The sequence below is a fragment of the Molothrus aeneus genome, chromosome Z, assembly GCF_037042795.1.
Source record: "Molothrus aeneus isolate 106 chromosome Z, BPBGC_Maene_1.0, whole genome shotgun sequence".
Classification (NCBI taxonomy): Eukaryota; Metazoa; Chordata; class Aves; order Passeriformes; family Icteridae; genus Molothrus; species Molothrus aeneus.
The window spans coordinates 42,166,248-42,183,876 of record NC_089680.1 but is presented as its reverse complement, the minus strand read 5'-3'; the positions used below and the strand labels follow the sequence as shown (position 1 = coordinate 42,183,876).

General features: G+C 36.4%; 1 protein-coding gene across 1 annotated transcript in view; it reads right to left on the bottom strand.

Annotated features, from left to right (window-relative positions):
* Positions 1-640: 640 nt before the first annotated feature.
* SUSD1 (sushi domain containing 1) overlaps positions 641-17,629 on the bottom strand; it is a 42,670-nt gene continuing 25,681 nt past the window's right edge. The window contains exons 12-16 of the mRNA XM_066569205.1: positions 13,364-13,457; positions 12,094-12,349; positions 8,503-8,542; positions 6,344-6,437; positions 641-3,576 (exon numbers count right to left, since the gene is read on the bottom strand). Coding sequence (XP_066425302.1) covers positions 3,438-3,576; positions 6,344-6,437; positions 8,503-8,542; positions 12,094-12,349; positions 13,364-13,457 — 623 coding nt within the window. The 3' untranslated portion in view covers positions 641-3,437. The remainder of the gene's footprint in view (positions 3,577-6,343; positions 6,438-8,502; positions 8,543-12,093; positions 12,350-13,363; positions 13,458-17,629) is intronic.

Here is a 17,629-nt window from a genome sequence, read left to right as displayed (position 1 = left end):
TACAGCTGAGGTAGAATTTATTTCTTTTCAGTAGCTGTTACACTGCTGTGTTTTGGATTTAGAATAAGAATGGTGTTGATAACACACTAATGTTTTGGGTTTTGCTAAATAGTGTTTATCCTTAATCAAGGGCTCTCTTTTTTCCCTTGTCTCATGCTCTACCAGTGAGGAGGTATGCAAAAAACCCAACAAACTGGGAGGGAGCATAGCTGGACAGGTGACCTGAACTGGCCAAAGGGATATTCCACACCACAGAATGTCACGCCCAGTCCATAAACTGGGGGGAGTCACCCAGAAGCTCGTCCAGTCTGGGTCCAGGAGTGGTGTCAGGCATCTGTCAGTGGGCAGTGAGCAATTGCATTGTGTATCACTTGGTTTTTTCCCTTTTCACTATTCTTCTTCTTTACCTCTATTATTCTATTTTGCTTTATTTTCAATTATTAAATTGTTCTTAGCTCAACATGAAAATTTTTCTTTGATTTTCCTCCCCTTTTCACTGGATTGCAGGGAGAAGGGAGGGAGGGAGTGGCTGTAAGGTGTTTCATTTCCATGGACCTGTGGGCTTAAAACCATGACACCACCTCACATATCTGACCCTGTTTGTACGATTGATTGACAATATAAATACTGAAACAAGCAAGCCTGTCTGACTTCTGTGTTTATTATGCGCAAAACAAAGAAATTTCACCAAAAGGTTTAAAGGACTCATCAGACATACATAGTAGAAACTGTATTTTACAATAAAAGCCTTTTCATTTGATATACCATCACAACTACTTGCATAAGTGCTGGATTTTACCAGTATCCTGTGTTACTTCACAATTATAAAATAAAATAGAAAAAATAGTTTCACTTAAGCTTACAAGACTTACTTATCCAGGACTAACCATTTCCCATTTCCTGTAAAGAGGATTAAAACAATCCGCATATAGTGCAGATATTGGTATGGATCTAAAGCAATGAGTTTCTCAATACAGCACATTTCAACATAGCACCATGAAGTGGTATAGATCAGCAGTAGAAGTAGAGTAAGTTCAGTTCAATTAATCTTACTTGGCCTGGGTGTGGAAAACCTATCCAAGGAAGCAGAGAAAAAATTGGAAAAAAAGGACAAATTTCAGTATTAACTGAAGGTACTAGAAATGTCTCTAGAATCACTAGAAATGTCTCCAGAATTTCTGGAAACATGAGAATGTGGTTATGACATTGCGATTAGTTCAGCAGAAAAGCTTGGGAGCAATAGAGCAAGGGTCTAACAAGAAAAGCTGTTAAGATTCACACATCTATCTGAGGATGGCAAGGTTAAATTAGTTCTGTATTCTTTCTATATTTAACTGAAACATATATAGGTGGAAGAAAGATAAGTAAACATGAAATAATAAGTAATAAGATAAACACAGATGAAGATATGCTCACAGCCAGAGGTCTGCCAAGAGTGACAAGGGAGGCAGAAGGAATGAGGGAAACTTGCAGAACTGTAACTGTTGTGGAAAATTGAAGATGACAGAGAGTCTTGCCTCATTTCTTCTCCCTTATCGGTCCATTCCTGGGAAGCTACACTGTGTGGAGATGTCCAAATCAGTCATTAAGTATGTTATCTAACTACCAGCAGAAGCATGGATGTTTTGTAAGAAAAAAAACCTTCCTCTGAAAACTTTATGAAAAAGCAACTTAGGCAAATAAGAGGCACACAGAAAAGAAATAACCTGCTGAAGATTACACAAAGACCTCCAGTTTTCCAATCATACCCATTGACAAGATGGACTTTATAGTCCTGATCAAGTAGCATACTGGAACACTGGTGGTCTCAGTAAAGCGTAAAAAGAAGTTTGGTTTTTTCACAGAGGATAGCACATCTGCCTCTCCAGCCTTTCCAGCTCTCCCTTAGGCAGGACCAGCTGCTCATGAACTCTCTCTAAGGACCAGAGCGGCAGGAGACTGAATCAGAATGGAGTCATGCAGCTCATACTCTATACCAAACCTTGCAATTTATTCCATTGAGGCATGGAATGTGTGATAATGAATTCCACACAAGAAACTGAAAAGTTAAGGCATGGTTTCCCAGTATGAACAGTTTAGTTTTCTTTCTCAATTAGCAACAGAAAATGCTATCGATTTTTAATCCTTAATGTAAACAAAGGTGTTACTTAACTATTTTAACTATTAACTTGAAGGACACCTCTGGAAATGCTGGATAACAGAAATGGTATCTGCCCAGACCTGGAAAAAGCACTCTCAGATGAATGCAGCAACTGAAAACTCTTTTTGGCTGTAACTCTTCTTTGCTTCTAACTATGAAATCTGCTGTTGTACTTTAAACCTTAATTACATGTTATAGAGAGACAGAACATCTAAAATTGTAAGAGTAGTAGGCATCAGAATCTTAGCAATTCAGAAACTTAACAATTCCAAAAAGGTGCAGCATATATTTAAAGTGGTAAAACACAAAACATAACTTAGGAAAAAAAAATATCACAAAACCAAAACTCCTGCTTTTTTAATTTCACCAGTTAACATCTTTTTTGCTAACATATAACAAAGCAACTTGTGAAGAGGAGTGGAAATAATCAAAGCCACTTGATTCTTTCTTACAGAAGAAAAAAACATGTATTAACTGGGAGTATGCCATAGGAAATTGGTTAATTGTACTTTCTTAAGTGACTCTAACCAGATGTTACACACTGGAAAATTAACTAGACAATTATTTAAGGGCTTTACTCAGCTGTAATTATAGAACAGAGATTAAAAAAACTACACTTAACACAGGAAGGTCCTTCCTTAAATTAGTTTCACATGCCATTAAAGCAAGCAGCTTTTGAGCAAACTGCAGTTTTATAGATTGGTATATTATTTGCAATTACTGCTAATTGCTATGAGCAATGATTGCAATATCTCTGGAACACATTAGTTGCTGACTACTTGAATGTGGCAACTTCATGGCTAACAAGTGTACGTGTCACTGATGTATCATTACTTGTAAGTGACTGACAGAAGTGTTCTACCTTTATAATTGGAATTACAATAGGCACTTTATCTCGCATAAGGGTAGGTCTATACTTTTGTTCATAATAGGCCAGTTTATGTGTGCAAAGGTATCTAAAGTAGCAGTTAATCCTCAAACAGTCTCAGCTGGATCACGGGATTATTCATCTAATCAAGTACAATACAAGTACTCATTATCAGGCACTCATGCAGCTGGAATAGTTGAAAGACTGTGACCAACACATGGGATGCATGATAACCTGCTTGTGAAGGAAGGTTCTCCTTCACACACCACACCATCTGGAATAAGGCAAGACAATAAACATCCCACTCCAGTGACAAACACATTTAAACTGTCCATGCTGTAGTACATATGTGACATGCAGATACCAGACACATGCTGGCTTTGAAAGAAGGGCACTTTTTTTTCTAAGCTGACTTCAAGGAATAAACCATCAGAGAAGAGACACACTTTCAGTCTCTAGGAATGATGATGCAATCCCTGCTTGTGCCACGTCTCCTGTAGTAGATAAACGAACAGCCTCACAGGCTACGGCAGCAGGTGGGGGATGCACTGAGCTGTGGAGACAAGACCTGGGGAGAAAAAAAATTCCAGTTAAAAAAATCTTACAAGTTATTCGAGACTCAAGCATAGACCTGACAAAGAACTTGTATCACTCATATTGATTAAATACATTACAATGCTTCTGAAGTTTTTTGAAGACGCATGATGGTGCTAAAAATCCTGATCACTACAGCCAGCGTGAGATGGGTAGAAAGCATTCCCATAGGTTACCAGATGATTACCTGACCAATGTTAACCTTGGCATCAACAAAACTGATGCCCAGTGCAGATCCTCAGAAATCTGGAGTTATGGCACTGTCCTTATGCATATGAATGGGCATCACATACAAAAGAAAGGAAAGAACTAAGAGGAATGGAGCAAGTTATATGAATGACAAACCACTTTAACAACAACTATGGGCTAATGCATTTTTTAAAATGAAAAATATAATATCTAAGGACATCAAAAGTCAGACTTCACCTAGTGAATCCAGTTCCAGACTTTTACTTATTGAGGAACAGTTGGAACTGCTGTCAGCAACCACTCTAGCAGGAATTCACACCCTGAATTCCACCCATTGTGGAAACATAATTCCTGAGACAGCAGACATGTGGCAAGCTGGTGAGCACTTGAATACAGTGGCTCTTTGTGACAGAAGCTTACAGGGACCCCAAGAAATAATCCAAGACCATTCACCTGACACCATGGCAAGATCAGCCATAGCTATGTCATTACTGACAAGTTTGTTTAACCTCCTCTTGCAGACCACCCAGAAGCTGCATTCAAGCAACTGGTTCCCATGCCTCCTCTCCTACAGTTCAGAAGCACATGGGCATGCCGTACATGTACCATTGGCACTACCAACAGGGGAAAGTTGATCTTTATATAGTGGCGTTTTGTATATTTGCATATTATGCTTCTGGCCAGAATCTTCTCTGACAGGCTAAGCAACCCACCACTAGAATGCCCTGTTTGTAGTTAGATTAAATAGATCCCAGGTCTCTCTTATCAAATTCCACGCTCTTTCTCTCCTACTAGGCCACATCTCTCTTGGAGTACAGTGTCTAAAACAGGACCGTGGTTTTACAACTGGATAGGGCAGAAGGCTGACTTCACGTGGGTTTTTTTTCAAATCACATTCTTACTCAGAAAGGCTTTAAACTGATGGTTAATTATAACTAAAATCACATTTGTTATTTAAAATATTCTAGATACTTTGTAAGCATTGTGAAGGGTCTTATCACAACTGACATCTGGGGTTTCCCATCTCTGCCTACTGCTAGGATGCGGCAGTTTTAATTGCTGTCAATGATTCTGTCTGGTATTCCTTAGAACAGGAGAATGGATTCAAAAATTTCTCTGTACATAGGATCAAGGGCCTAAAAGATACTTGCTGACTTATTAAATCCTTGTCCCCTACAATATACCACTGTCAAATTTACTCAATGTAATCAGCTTCCTAAGGATTTCATTTTCCCTCACTCCTTTTGAAAGAAGGCTGAAGTGGCAGTTCAGGGTCTCTCACAAGTGGCTCACACTCATGCATGATTCTTCCAGTACTGTGTCATACTTCAAATCTCTCTCCTATCACTATGAACCTAATTGATTTGACATAGTTTTGAAAAGTACTTATATCCTTCTGCCACATTTTAGCCAGGGAAACTGAAATAACTGAGAAGCCATGATAGCCCAGGGAACCCCTTCCTCCTGCAATAAATCCTCTGTCAGGAGTCAGCTACTTTAGAAATCAAGACAGTAAAAGCCCCTTCCTTCTCAAATATCAAAGCTGACTCTGAAAACATTTTCAAAATCCCCCAAAACAACCAAGACTGCAAACTCAAGTTTACCACTGCATTCTAATACTAAGGAAAGCCTAAAATCTGTTTATTCTGTTTATTTAGTAACTTAAAGAAAAATATGAGACCATGGAACCTTTCATTCAGAATTTTGATTGCAAGAACTGATTTGAAATTTAGACAACCACTAACAATCCAAATAAATCTACTTTCTTCAGCCCTATATATGACTAATTCCTTCTGTTTCAGAGCACCAAACAAGCAGCTTAACCAATCAATGCTATATTTCATAGTCTCCAAGCTGGAGGCTCCTGACCTTTCAAGGGAAATATATCAGAAGCCTATTCTTGTAGATACGCATACTGAAACAATAACAAAGTCATAGATTTTAGTGAAGCGGTATGTAGGCATTTCCAATTACATAACTTGCATATTTCTTTTAACTTTGAAAGACAGTTCATATTTCAGAAAGCATATTTCTTTTAACTTTCATAATGACAGTTATGAAATTACTGACTCTGCTTGAAGGATCATGAAATATAAATTAATAAATCTCCTAAAAATTTTAAACATGTTTTTATCATGGCTTTTAGGTATAACAATTCTTTTCAGGCCTTTTGAATAAATTTGGGAAGACAAAAAATTAGCTCTGTACATAAGCAAAGTGCATCAACATTTTGACAGCATATAAATTTCACGTACTTAATTCCCATTAAATCAGAACACTTCTGTACTAAAGTCCAGATTCTACTCACTGACTTAAATCCTTCCTTTATTAAGATATGCCCTACATATTTCTGATGCTTTGCCAGAAATTGCAAAGATACAGAGGACATCAGCCCAAGCAATGGACAGCATTAGTGGCCACTGAAAGCACCCTTGATTACAGTTTCTAACCACCCATGATGCCTAAACCAAGCATGTTGGCAAGAAAATCTAACTGAAAAGAAAAAACACATGAAGGAGGACTGCAAAATTGGAGGCAGCAACATCACATACCGTGACACAGAGAATGACAGGAACAATATAAGGCAGACAGCAGCCACTGACCCTAATCCAACAGCAGTCATGTATTGTAGAGTGGGTGATAAATCTGAAAGAAAGCATCAAACAATTCAAACAAACCAATCAAATAGTGCAGCATCAGTCTGCTCATAGCTGAAGTATAGCAACAAAACCCAGATGCTGGATGTACAGCTCAGTTAATGAGAGTAATGGAGCTGACTACCTAGTAGTTACCATCCAGCTGAGGAATAAAGATTAATTAGAGTATTAAAAAAATTATTGGTAAAAAATATACCTGCCCTTATAGCACTATAACACCAGTTTCCATCAGCAAATTACACATCTCTAGAGAAGATGCCAGCCCTGCATAAAGGTTACAGAATTGTCTTCCCTCCATATTGTAGACTGAACATCATGAAAAACCCTAAAACTTCATTTAACTTCTTTGTGGCAAAAGAAAGTGTGCTTTTAATATAGTTTTCTACCATTTTTTATGACAATGATCTATCACACAATATCTAGCTAGATGGCACCTGAAACAGGGCCATTTGGATTAGATTTAATTTGCAGATTTGCCTTCCACAAGTTGAATTAAGAAATATTTCTCAAAGGATTCAGAAAGCAAAAAATACTCTCAGCATCTCCAGCTGCAGAAGTACATTGGGGTAAAGGACACTTTGACTATAAGTCCATTGGATATAAAGGCAAATAGATTTACACCAAAGGCCTGACCAGTCCTTCTCTCTTCTTTCTTTGCTCATTCTTTTAGCCCCAAAACCAAAATCCACCTATTTGTAAGACAGTCTCTGATAATGTGCTGCATGTTGATAAATGACAAATTCAGAACAGAACAGTTCTCTGTCTTTCCATAGTTATTCTACAGCTATGCCTAAACAGTCCTAGCAATGGAACCATTGAACTTAAGGAGTCTTTGATCTTAGCACAGTCTCCACAACAAAGAGCTGCCTGCATTATATTCTAAGTGTGGTGATAAATGAGCTAGTTCCTAATAGTAATTAAAGAAAGAGTAACTAAACAAAACCTAGAAATAAACAGAGTTGTCACCACAAGATCAGTTTTAGTAATAATTTGATATGGAGGAGGTGCATCTCAAACACTCCCATGTGCCACATGATTTGACATCATTCCAAAGTACTGCCTCATTTTCCAGCATTACTGCCTTTCCTAACTCAAATTTGCAAGACTTTCAATTCAAAAGCAGATTTTAGGGCTCATAGGAGACTACCTTCTTTGCTACCTTCTTTGTCAGCAGAGGCAAATGTTTGCTTTTTGCTGAGACATGAGGTGTGAAGAGGAGTTTCAGCTATGGTGGAAAGGAAGGAAACAAGTGGATCCCAAACTGCTCTGACCAAAACTCATTAATTGGAAATATTTTAAAGTCAAAAAGTAAATCAAAATAAAACCACACTGAGAAATTTACAGGGTTTTAAAGTTATGCTACTTTTATACTTAAGAAACCGTACTTACCAGTATTCAAATTAGCCATATTTTTCATTTTTGCACAGTATCTTCTGGTTTTTTTAAGACTGTAAAATTCTTGATGGACCATCTGAACATTCTAAAATAAAAAACATCACCTCTAAAAGCTAAAGCATATTGTGGCGATGTGTTTCCAGTTTTTGTTGTTGTTGGGGTTCTTGTATTTTGTTGTTGGTTTTGGTGGGGGGTTTTTGTTTGGATTTTTTTGTTTGGTTTTTTTTCATGGTTTTGTGGGGTTTTTTGGGTTTTTTTAATATTTTTAGTTTTAGTTATTGTTTTTGTTCTTTAACTGATTTTTTAAATCTTTAGACCAATATAAAACTATCTTAAAATACACTTCCAAAATTTCACATTTTCTGTGCTTCAAATCCTTTGTGCACAAAAATTGCTGTAAAGATTTGGATGTGATGCAAAGAAAAAACAACAGTGAAAACCAGGGAAAAACAGGAGAGTCCATTTTAGAATGGACTGCTGCATCCATTGGAGTAGAATAGTGAAGAGCAAGGAAATTTTTCTCTCTCTCATCTTTTCAATCCTTGAAGTCAACAGATCATGAATGGCAAAAGAAGAAACAGCCACCACAATTATTAGTTTATGCTTCCAAGCAAAGCCATGACAACTTAGATTCTTTACTGAAGGAAAAATTTACTTACTTTTAATTTGTGCCCAAACAGCACAGGACTGTGTTCTTACCTAAAAAAGAAAACATAAAAAATCCCTGTTTCTCATGAGAAAAAATTATTGTTATTAACACCCTCTGAAAGATCAGTCATCAAAAAAAATTACTATTGGGAATGGAGTTTCTTATTCCCTTGGTATCAGCCTCTCTTATTGTCTTAAGAGATTATAAATTATAAAAATAAGATTAGACATAGAACTTTGCTGAAAGGCTGGCTCTAGCTTTTAGCTCATTATTCTTTCTTTCTTTTTACAACCTTCCATCCACGGAAGGCTCTTTGACATTGATTTGATCAGGGTTCAGAATTTATGAAATGTGAAGATAAGGATAAATATGCTGTGTTAACTCTCTCCCAAGAAGAACATGTATGTTAAAGTCAGGTATCTGATGGCATGTTTTACAAATACTAGATGTAGCATTTTCTTCAGTTATGATAACATGCTTGGTAATTTTTAATAGCTGTATAGAATACTGACAATTAAAGAAATATTTATCATGGGTCTGCTTTTGCAGACTTGTTAAGCAAGTTCGATTTTTTTACAGTAAGCTTTGGTCTCTGTAGAGCATTTTTCCCCAGCTCTTCATAGTCATAAATACACAAAAACTTCTATTCTAGGTTCTATTATCTATTGTGTAATTACTGTGAAGTGTATTTTTGTAGTGCTTCCTGCTAAATGACTTTCACGGACTTTCACATAATACATACATGATACATGCATTTTTCATATTGTAGCAAAGTGTGTGTTATGATGTTCTGAATAACAGTATGTTTGAGAAAGGCTACATTGAAGCTTTTGGATTAAAGGATGAAGGCACATTTGTGTGATTAATCTCATTTCTGTGTGTCTGCATGCTGAATTGTCGAATCTCAATGATTCTTAAACCCATTATTTATCAGGACTTTTCCGGTTAATTAAAAAGACAAAAGACTGACAAGAAAAATCTTCTCAGAAGTGGGAAGATAAAGGGATGGGTTTAGAAACCCAGTCAAATGCCAGATTCTGGGGCAGAGGTGCGAGTGCCATCATTTTGAAATAGCTACCTTCATGACACACGCTAGTGTGAAGAAAATCAGACATCTCCTGCCTATCAGAGAAGTTACAGAGGTCTCATGGATCTCAGAAAAACAAAAAATAAATGGAAAGTAAAAGCCTCACAGCAGACACCCTTTTCAAGACCTCCAAATGTAAACAATGGAAAGATGAACACGATAATATGTTAGGGATATTCAGTAATAATGTTAATAAAAATCAAAACCAAGCAATGATTTTGCAGCATGATGATATAAATTGTAACATTTTTAGTATGAAAGGATACAGAAGGGACCCTTAAGGATGCCAGAATATGAAAGGGAATAATGAGAACATTAGTGAGGAGCCTATTACATCTATTTCTAATTTGTCTGTATTCAAATGGAAATGTGCTAACAAGTAAAAGACACTTCAGAAATGCTGATTTCACAGGTATTAAGAATTGAGGGCCAAGCAATTTTTTTAAAAAGAAAACTGAGCTTTTGAATCCAAATGCAGTTACTTAAGTAATCAAATTTTTAAAAATGTGACAAAACCCAACAAACCCAACAACCTGCAATTCATAATTCTGATTTTTTTTCAGCTGTCTAATACCAGCAATTGCACAAAATAAAAGGGCATGACAACTGAAGATAAACCAATACTTTTGAAGCAGTCCAACTTCCATTTTGAAGAAGCACAGCTGAAAACCAAAGTAGTTTGGTATTTGCAACCCCAATAATGATTCATAACTGTTGCATATAACTCTGTGTATTTCATCAACCAACAAAAACCATACAGGGAAGTGTACCTGAGGGAGATGATGCATTTTTAATGGTAGGAAGCAAGAGTGACCTCTACAAATAACTGTAATATTAATCCATCAAATCAGTGGCCTAGAAAACACATCTGCAAATATCAGCAGTGAAAGATCAAGAAATAATCCATAAGAAATAATATGTCATTTAGAAGCATCTTCACAAACGGCTGCTAAAGATGTATAAGAATCTACTTTGTTCTGTGCAGCAAAAACCTCTGCAAAATAAAAGAAATTAAAATACTCCAGTATTAGAAAACACTGAGGGCTAAAGAGCTAGGGAAGCCAATGCATAAACCCCCAGGATAAATAAACTAAGCTCAAAGATATATTTAGTAGTGCTTGAAGAGGCCAAACTTGTATACATTTTACTGATTAACAATCCTGCTCCACAGAGCACATTTTTCTATGAAATACAGTTCATTGTCTAAATTCCAAGATATTTTGGATGGCAATGTTAATAACATAACACTACTTAAGAAATGAAATGCCTTCTACTGTAAATTTTCCTACCTTTCCCCTCACACAATTAATTAAAAAATTATGACAACAGACTTGTATCAGGATCCAAAACCACTTCATCTCTGCTATAAAAATTTCTCAGACTGTTGTTAAATAGTACTGCACAGATTAGTAGATACAAGAATCCTCTTATTACATGCACTTGTTTTATTTCATTGACTTTGAACTGAAGCAGTTACAGGTAAAAGGTAAATCCTTTTACTCTATAAATACATTTTGATAGTAATACACTACTAGGAAAACAGTACTTTAGAATATGCATAAATGAGGATGTTACTCACTATTTCTTAACAGAAGCTGTTTTAACTTACTGAGATTTGTGTGTAGGCTTCCAAAATTGCAGAGAATCATTTTTAAGTGACTCATGGATCAGTTTTTGCATGCCTCCTTGCTTTGTGCTGTACGCACAAAGTCCTAAAAACTCTATTTTGATGGCACGGTAAGGTGCTGTTTAGGTGTTTCTTTCTTTATTAGAGGTTGCCTAGCTCAATTTTTGTATTTGACATTCAGGAATTGTATTGCACACAAGGAGGTATCCCTTTCCCATACAAGAAAAACTTTCTACTGCTGAGACTTATATTATAAAAAATTTAAAACTGTTGACTCCTGAGATAGATACAACTGGAAAACTAGATGATATGTACATTTTAGAAACTTTTTGTTTCTAATTAAAAATACATATTTACTGTAAAATTATAAAAATTAATGATAAAAATATGCTTTTTTTTTACAAGGCTTTCTCAGTGGAGCTGGAGCTTACATTCACTGTCTTTTGGAAGGTAACAACACATAATAAAATATATTTTTCCATGTAATTTGGAGAATTGGGATATTTTATTATAAAATATTTAATTAAAAATTAAAATGGGTGACTTCATCATTGCTAAGGAGTGATTTTCAAATTATCATACTAATCTCTTCTAGTAAATTCTGGCCCAATACAGGTATCTTCAATTACTGTGGGCAGGGATGGCCATTCATTTTTAATTATTTTCCATTGTTTGACTTTTGGCATTCAGAGTTGCTTCAACATTACAATGACCTAAGTACCATTAAGGAATTTTAAGAGATATTTAAAGAGCTTCAGATTTAATCTGTCAACTAGGATATCCTCAAAGTGTCATAAAAATTTAATACCCAGCTAACATTTTCGTCTTTTCCCCCAGCAACATTTCATTCAAGAGGTGTAAAGAAGAGGTTTTAAAACATCCATTACCTTATTCCACTCACTTATTATTTTCAAAAAAACACAATACTCTTCTCCCAGCTTTAAAGGAGCATTATAAAACTTCCCATAATAATGTCTGTCTCCAAGAGCAATTGACATATTATCAGCAACATCCTTTGCCCGAAATTCAGCTGCCACATATCCGTTAATGTCAGCGGTGTTACTAAAGAAAGATGTAGCAGCAAAGGAGTCACAAATAAAAGTGCTTTGCAAATCCAGAGGAAGCACAATCACTTGATAAAGACTAGAGTGAAACAAAAGAGAAAAGTAAATATTAGCCCTCATTTCAATGAAATAGGCATCAGACATTAATTAATCCATACTGTTTTTTTTCTATTTGTAGCCTCTTAACTGTTTTTTATTAACAATGTCCAATACAAACACTTCTTATACTAAAATATTTCTCTGCATGTGTGTTCCACTTCAATTTTAACCAAATGCACTGCATGGACAGCTTAGAGCTGGGTCTTCTCATTACATTCATGTTATTGCTACATGCTTATTGATGTTCAGAAGAAAATAAAACTGACATCAGACTATCTCCTCCTCCTCCTCCTCACACTGAAGCTCACCTATGAAATAATATACAATTTTCTCAAAAAATTACTTGTAAGTTCAAAGAAACAAGACCTCTTCTGTTGAAAGGAGGAGTGGACAGGTACCATTTAAAAAATTTAATCAAATCTGTCTTCATACCTCTCAAAACAACATTTAATCTATCGTATTCAACCATAGGAAGACTATTCATTAAGGTTGTTACACCAGCCATTCCATGTGACCTTCCTAGCTTTCAATTTTCTACTTGAGTGTAATATTGAGTAACCTTTCATTTCTGTCTCAGTAAGGGATAAATCCTTTTACTCCAGAAATACATTTCGATAGTAATACACTACTATGAAAACAGTACTTCTGAATATGCAAAAATGAGGACATTATTCACTATTTCCTCTGGCTCTGGGGGGAAAAATGTACTGTTTGCATGAGTTCATTGGAAAAGAAAAATCACATCAGTAGCGGTGTGTTTGTATCCATCAATAAAGATCTACTGTAATCTCACTGTAGATAAAGGGAAAAGAAAAACAAAATCAAACCCTGAAGCTAAATATTACTCTGCTAAGGGGAGAGAAACTGGGAGGTTCAGTTCAAGTTTTTTTCTCATTGCTAAAAAAATAATCTTGTCACCCAAAACAGTTCTAATCTCTATGTAACATGAATCTGCAGAATGTTTTTTGAAAGGGTGAACAGCACAAAGACAAACCTGACTGGTCCATTTTCATCTTCTGCTTTCCGGAGTCTGAGCAAAGGTGCAGAACCTTTTACCGCAACAAATTCTACTTCTGGGAAAGGAGGATCTGAAAAGTGAATAAACACCTGTGGTTCAGAAAGGTTTTAGAAATATTGCAGGCATCAGTTCCTAGCAACTTTTCAGTTCTTTTTTCAACTGCTAGCTAGGTTTTCTGCCAAAACATCCTCAATTGAGCCTTGAACCCCAAACAGCTAAAGGCGGCCAAGAAAAACACAGTGCAAATATGATCATGATGGTCTGGCAGCCCCTGTACTTCTGCTAGCTAGAAAAAGAGAGATGCCCAAAAATGGTGGTTGACTACAGAGAAATGAGCCTTTCTGACTACAGAAAAATGAAGGCTTTGTTGGAGGAAGCAGTATTACTTACTAGACTAATTGAAATGGTCAGGGAGAAGAAAAGTATCAAGCTGTGCACAGAGCCCATTACAAGAAATACAATGGTATGAATAGAAGAGAATTTAGTAGTGCCCAAAGTACTTTCAAGAAGGCAACTTCCTTAGATACTGCTTGTAGTCAGGTAGCAATCTCCAGGCCCTTAAATTGGATTTCAACATGGATACAGAACTCTAATCTGTTTTGGTGGGAATTTGCATCAAGGCCAAGGCTGAACAAATAGTTCTTCCTCTAATTTCAATGGTAATGATGACAGCTGCACATTGATAAGGAAATTACTACTACCAGCCTGGAAGCAAAACTGAAAATAGATTCAGTGTGTACAGCCAAGGAGGCAGAGTGTGAAGCATAGACATCATCTACCCCAGAAGTCTAAAAGAACTTGCACAGGTAAATACAGGTATAGCTAGGCTTTTTGAACACCAGTGTATCAGGCTCCTGATGCGATATCTGACTGAAGAGTAAAAAATGCAGTGCTTATGCACAGAACACCATGGCTTCAGAGCTAGAAAGAATAATCAATATCATGAAGAGAAACAGAAGAAAATCAATGCAGATTTCCCACTTAAGTGACATCAGGCAGGATATTGCTGAGATGCATGGATTTTTCAAAGATCTGGAATACAAATAGCTGCATATATCTTTTGAAGTGTAGAAAATCATTAGTTTTGCAGGAGAAAATGAGGCTTGTTAGAAAAACTGTCAAGAGGGTAAGTAACTGCTAAAAAAGGGAGCTAGAAAATCATGTTGAAAGCAGAAGTACTGGGGTGCAGGAAGGTTATTAGAGGTTAGTGCTACTAGCATTTTGGTAACAATCATGGCGCAAAATCCCAGTATGTACAGATGAATTTTGCTGCTCAATGTTGGAAACACAGATTTTACTAAAGGAGAATTGAACTACTGTAACAGCTGTTGTTGTTCAAAACTGGGATTAAATTCACTAGTACAAAATACAAGGTGATACACCTGGGCTTCTAAGAAGAATTTATGCTAAATATTCTAATTGCATTTGAGTAGTAGAAATGGCGTATTAGTGTATCTCAGAATGAGTGCTATGCCCCAAAATGACAGCAAAAAGCAAAAATCCAGAAGGCTGCTATAAAAGGCATATGAATCAGGCTAACATAACACTAGAATAGTAGCACCCAAAATACACAAGGCCCATGTGTGACCATTTCATATGACCTCTGCTTTAAACAGAGATGAAATTTTTAAGGGGATACAACTTTGGCACGGTGTGCCCAAAATAAAGCTAACAGGCCATACAAGCATCCCTAGCAAGAAAAACCTCTACCCCTTGAAAAAATCATCCTCAGAAGAACCTCCTGGAAACCTACCTACCCAAATAAATTGCTTTGGTAGTTCCCTTTACCAGGTTATCTTTAAAACCACGGTATAGGTGAACGACCAGTAAAGAAACCAGCTATGAATGTTTAGGATTGAAATGAGAGTAAGATTTATACAGTGGTCTACAGCTTCCTCCCCTGGGAAAGCAGAGGGCATGTACTGATCTCTCCTCTCTGATGACCAATGACAGGACCTGAGGGAATGGTCTGGATTTGTGTCAGGGGAGGTTTAGTTTGGCTATCAGGAGAAGGTTCTTCACCCAGAGGGTGGCTGGGCACTGGAACAGGCTTCCCAGGGAAGGGGGCACAGGACCAGCCTGACAGAGCTCAAGAAGGATTTGGACAATACTCAGAAGGATTTCGACAATACTCTCAGAAGGCACAGCGTGTGACTCTTGAGGTGTCCTGTGCAGGGCCAGGAGTTGGACTTTCACAATTCACATGTGTCTCTTCTGAGGATATTCTATAATTCTCTGAAAGCAATTGCTCTACAATGACTTGCTTCCCTCTAGTAGAGTCACAGCAGAAAACCCTTTCTGAGAGTTTTCTGAGTTAACAAAATGTACTGCATGGCTTCCTGCAGGAACAAGAAACAGTCTTTGCTCCTGTTCTTTTCAATACATCTGCAGCCACAGATACTGTAAAAGGTACAGGCAGAATTTCTATCTGAACAAAATAAATTAACAACTAGTATTTGACAGCCAATCTTTAGGCCCTTTGCACTTTGCAAACTTAAGCAAATATTAATTAAGAGACAAAAATTATCTCTTAATTTCAGTGGTTCCTTAGCACAGACACTGTCAATAGAGAGAGTGACAGGAAAATATATCTCTCAGGGTGGTTTTATCTAGTATACTCCTTCTATCTTCCTTTCCTTTGACATTTAGTATCACCACAAGACATTATTATTAATTTCCCTAAACAATTTTTCAATTTCCAAGAAAAACTTGGGAATTTCTTCTCTAATGCCAGCCAGAATGACCATTGCATGCAATGGTTTTGCATTGTTTTTACAGAAAACAGCACAAGAGGAAATAGATGTGGACTCAGATGACAAGAATATGGATGATGACTAATGTCATAACAATTTCTATTTTCTTTAATTTGACAGGAAAATGAAAATAATGAAAATAAGTAGCCATCCAGAACTGACAGCCCTAGTAAGTAAGTAAAAGAGAGAAAGATCTAAGAAACACATAGTACTGTTAAAGGATGGAGTCTTTTGCTATGTTTAGTTTCTGGTAAAAAATACTAGTTATTAAAAACATCAAGCACACAGAAGACAATCTACCGGTTTTAATAAAAAGAGTGAACAGTTTGTAGCAATGTGAAGGAGTAATAATACTAATATAATTGAAAGGAGTAGTTTAATTTTTGCTTCGGTGATCAGAAAATAAACTCCGAAGAAGTAGTTCCATATGCAGTATTTGCCCACTCTGACTTTTTTAATAAAATAAGAACTTTGCCAAAATTAAACACTGAAAAATATAATTTAAAAGAAGTCTGCTGGGAGGTCAATATTATTAATGACCTAAAAATTCTCTTCTTAAAGACACTGACTTAACACCACAGAGAACAGCTGGAGGGAAAAGGGGAATACTACAGAGAAGAAAGGACTTGCACTAGGTGAAGAAAACAAGATCCTCCGGTCTGTTCAGGTTCTATTACCACCTTGCCTTTCTTTAAGAAATAATTTTTTTAAGTCTTCACAAGCAGAACAGACTAGCATATCCAGGAAAACAGAGAAGGGCACAGTAAGAAATCAAAGTATATGCATAGATTTATGCATACATTGTCCCACTCTAAGCACTTCCTTGTCATATCAGTCTTATGGTTAGCAACACTTGAACAGTTTATACAAAGGCTAATTTTTTATAGTGAGAATCCATCTTCTGATTTTCTCTCTGAACCTGAAGGCAAGCTACAAGGAAGAAAGTACATGCCAGGAAGTGCTTCCTGCTGCAGCAACACTGAGAATCATCCCAGGCCTCAAAGCTGGAGCCAAAGCCTGCTTGGTGTTACACTGTAAGGGCAATAACAAAGCTTTAAAAGTAATAATGTAGTTGAACAACAAAGTTCAAATTCACATGGCAATTCTTCACCAAACTTGACATTCCAAAGAATCCAAATCAAAGACTCTTCTTAAGGCTGGGTTTTAAATAAAACAACTTGTTAGTGAAATAAGATCATTGTCATGATCTTAATTCCCTGCACACAAGGGATTTCTTTTATCTGACACCTATATAACTTAGGTCAAAGTTACAAGGTACTTCTATAGCTTGAGTTATAAGACATCAATATAACCTGATTAATCTATATAACCTGATATCAGTACAACCTGAATCATAACTTTCTATATGTAAGTAACTTGAATCATAGCCTTTTATACCTATATAACCTGAATCATAACTTTTTATACCTCTATAACCTGGTAAAAAATAACTTTCTGTACAACGTAAAGGCCAGTATATGATGAACTA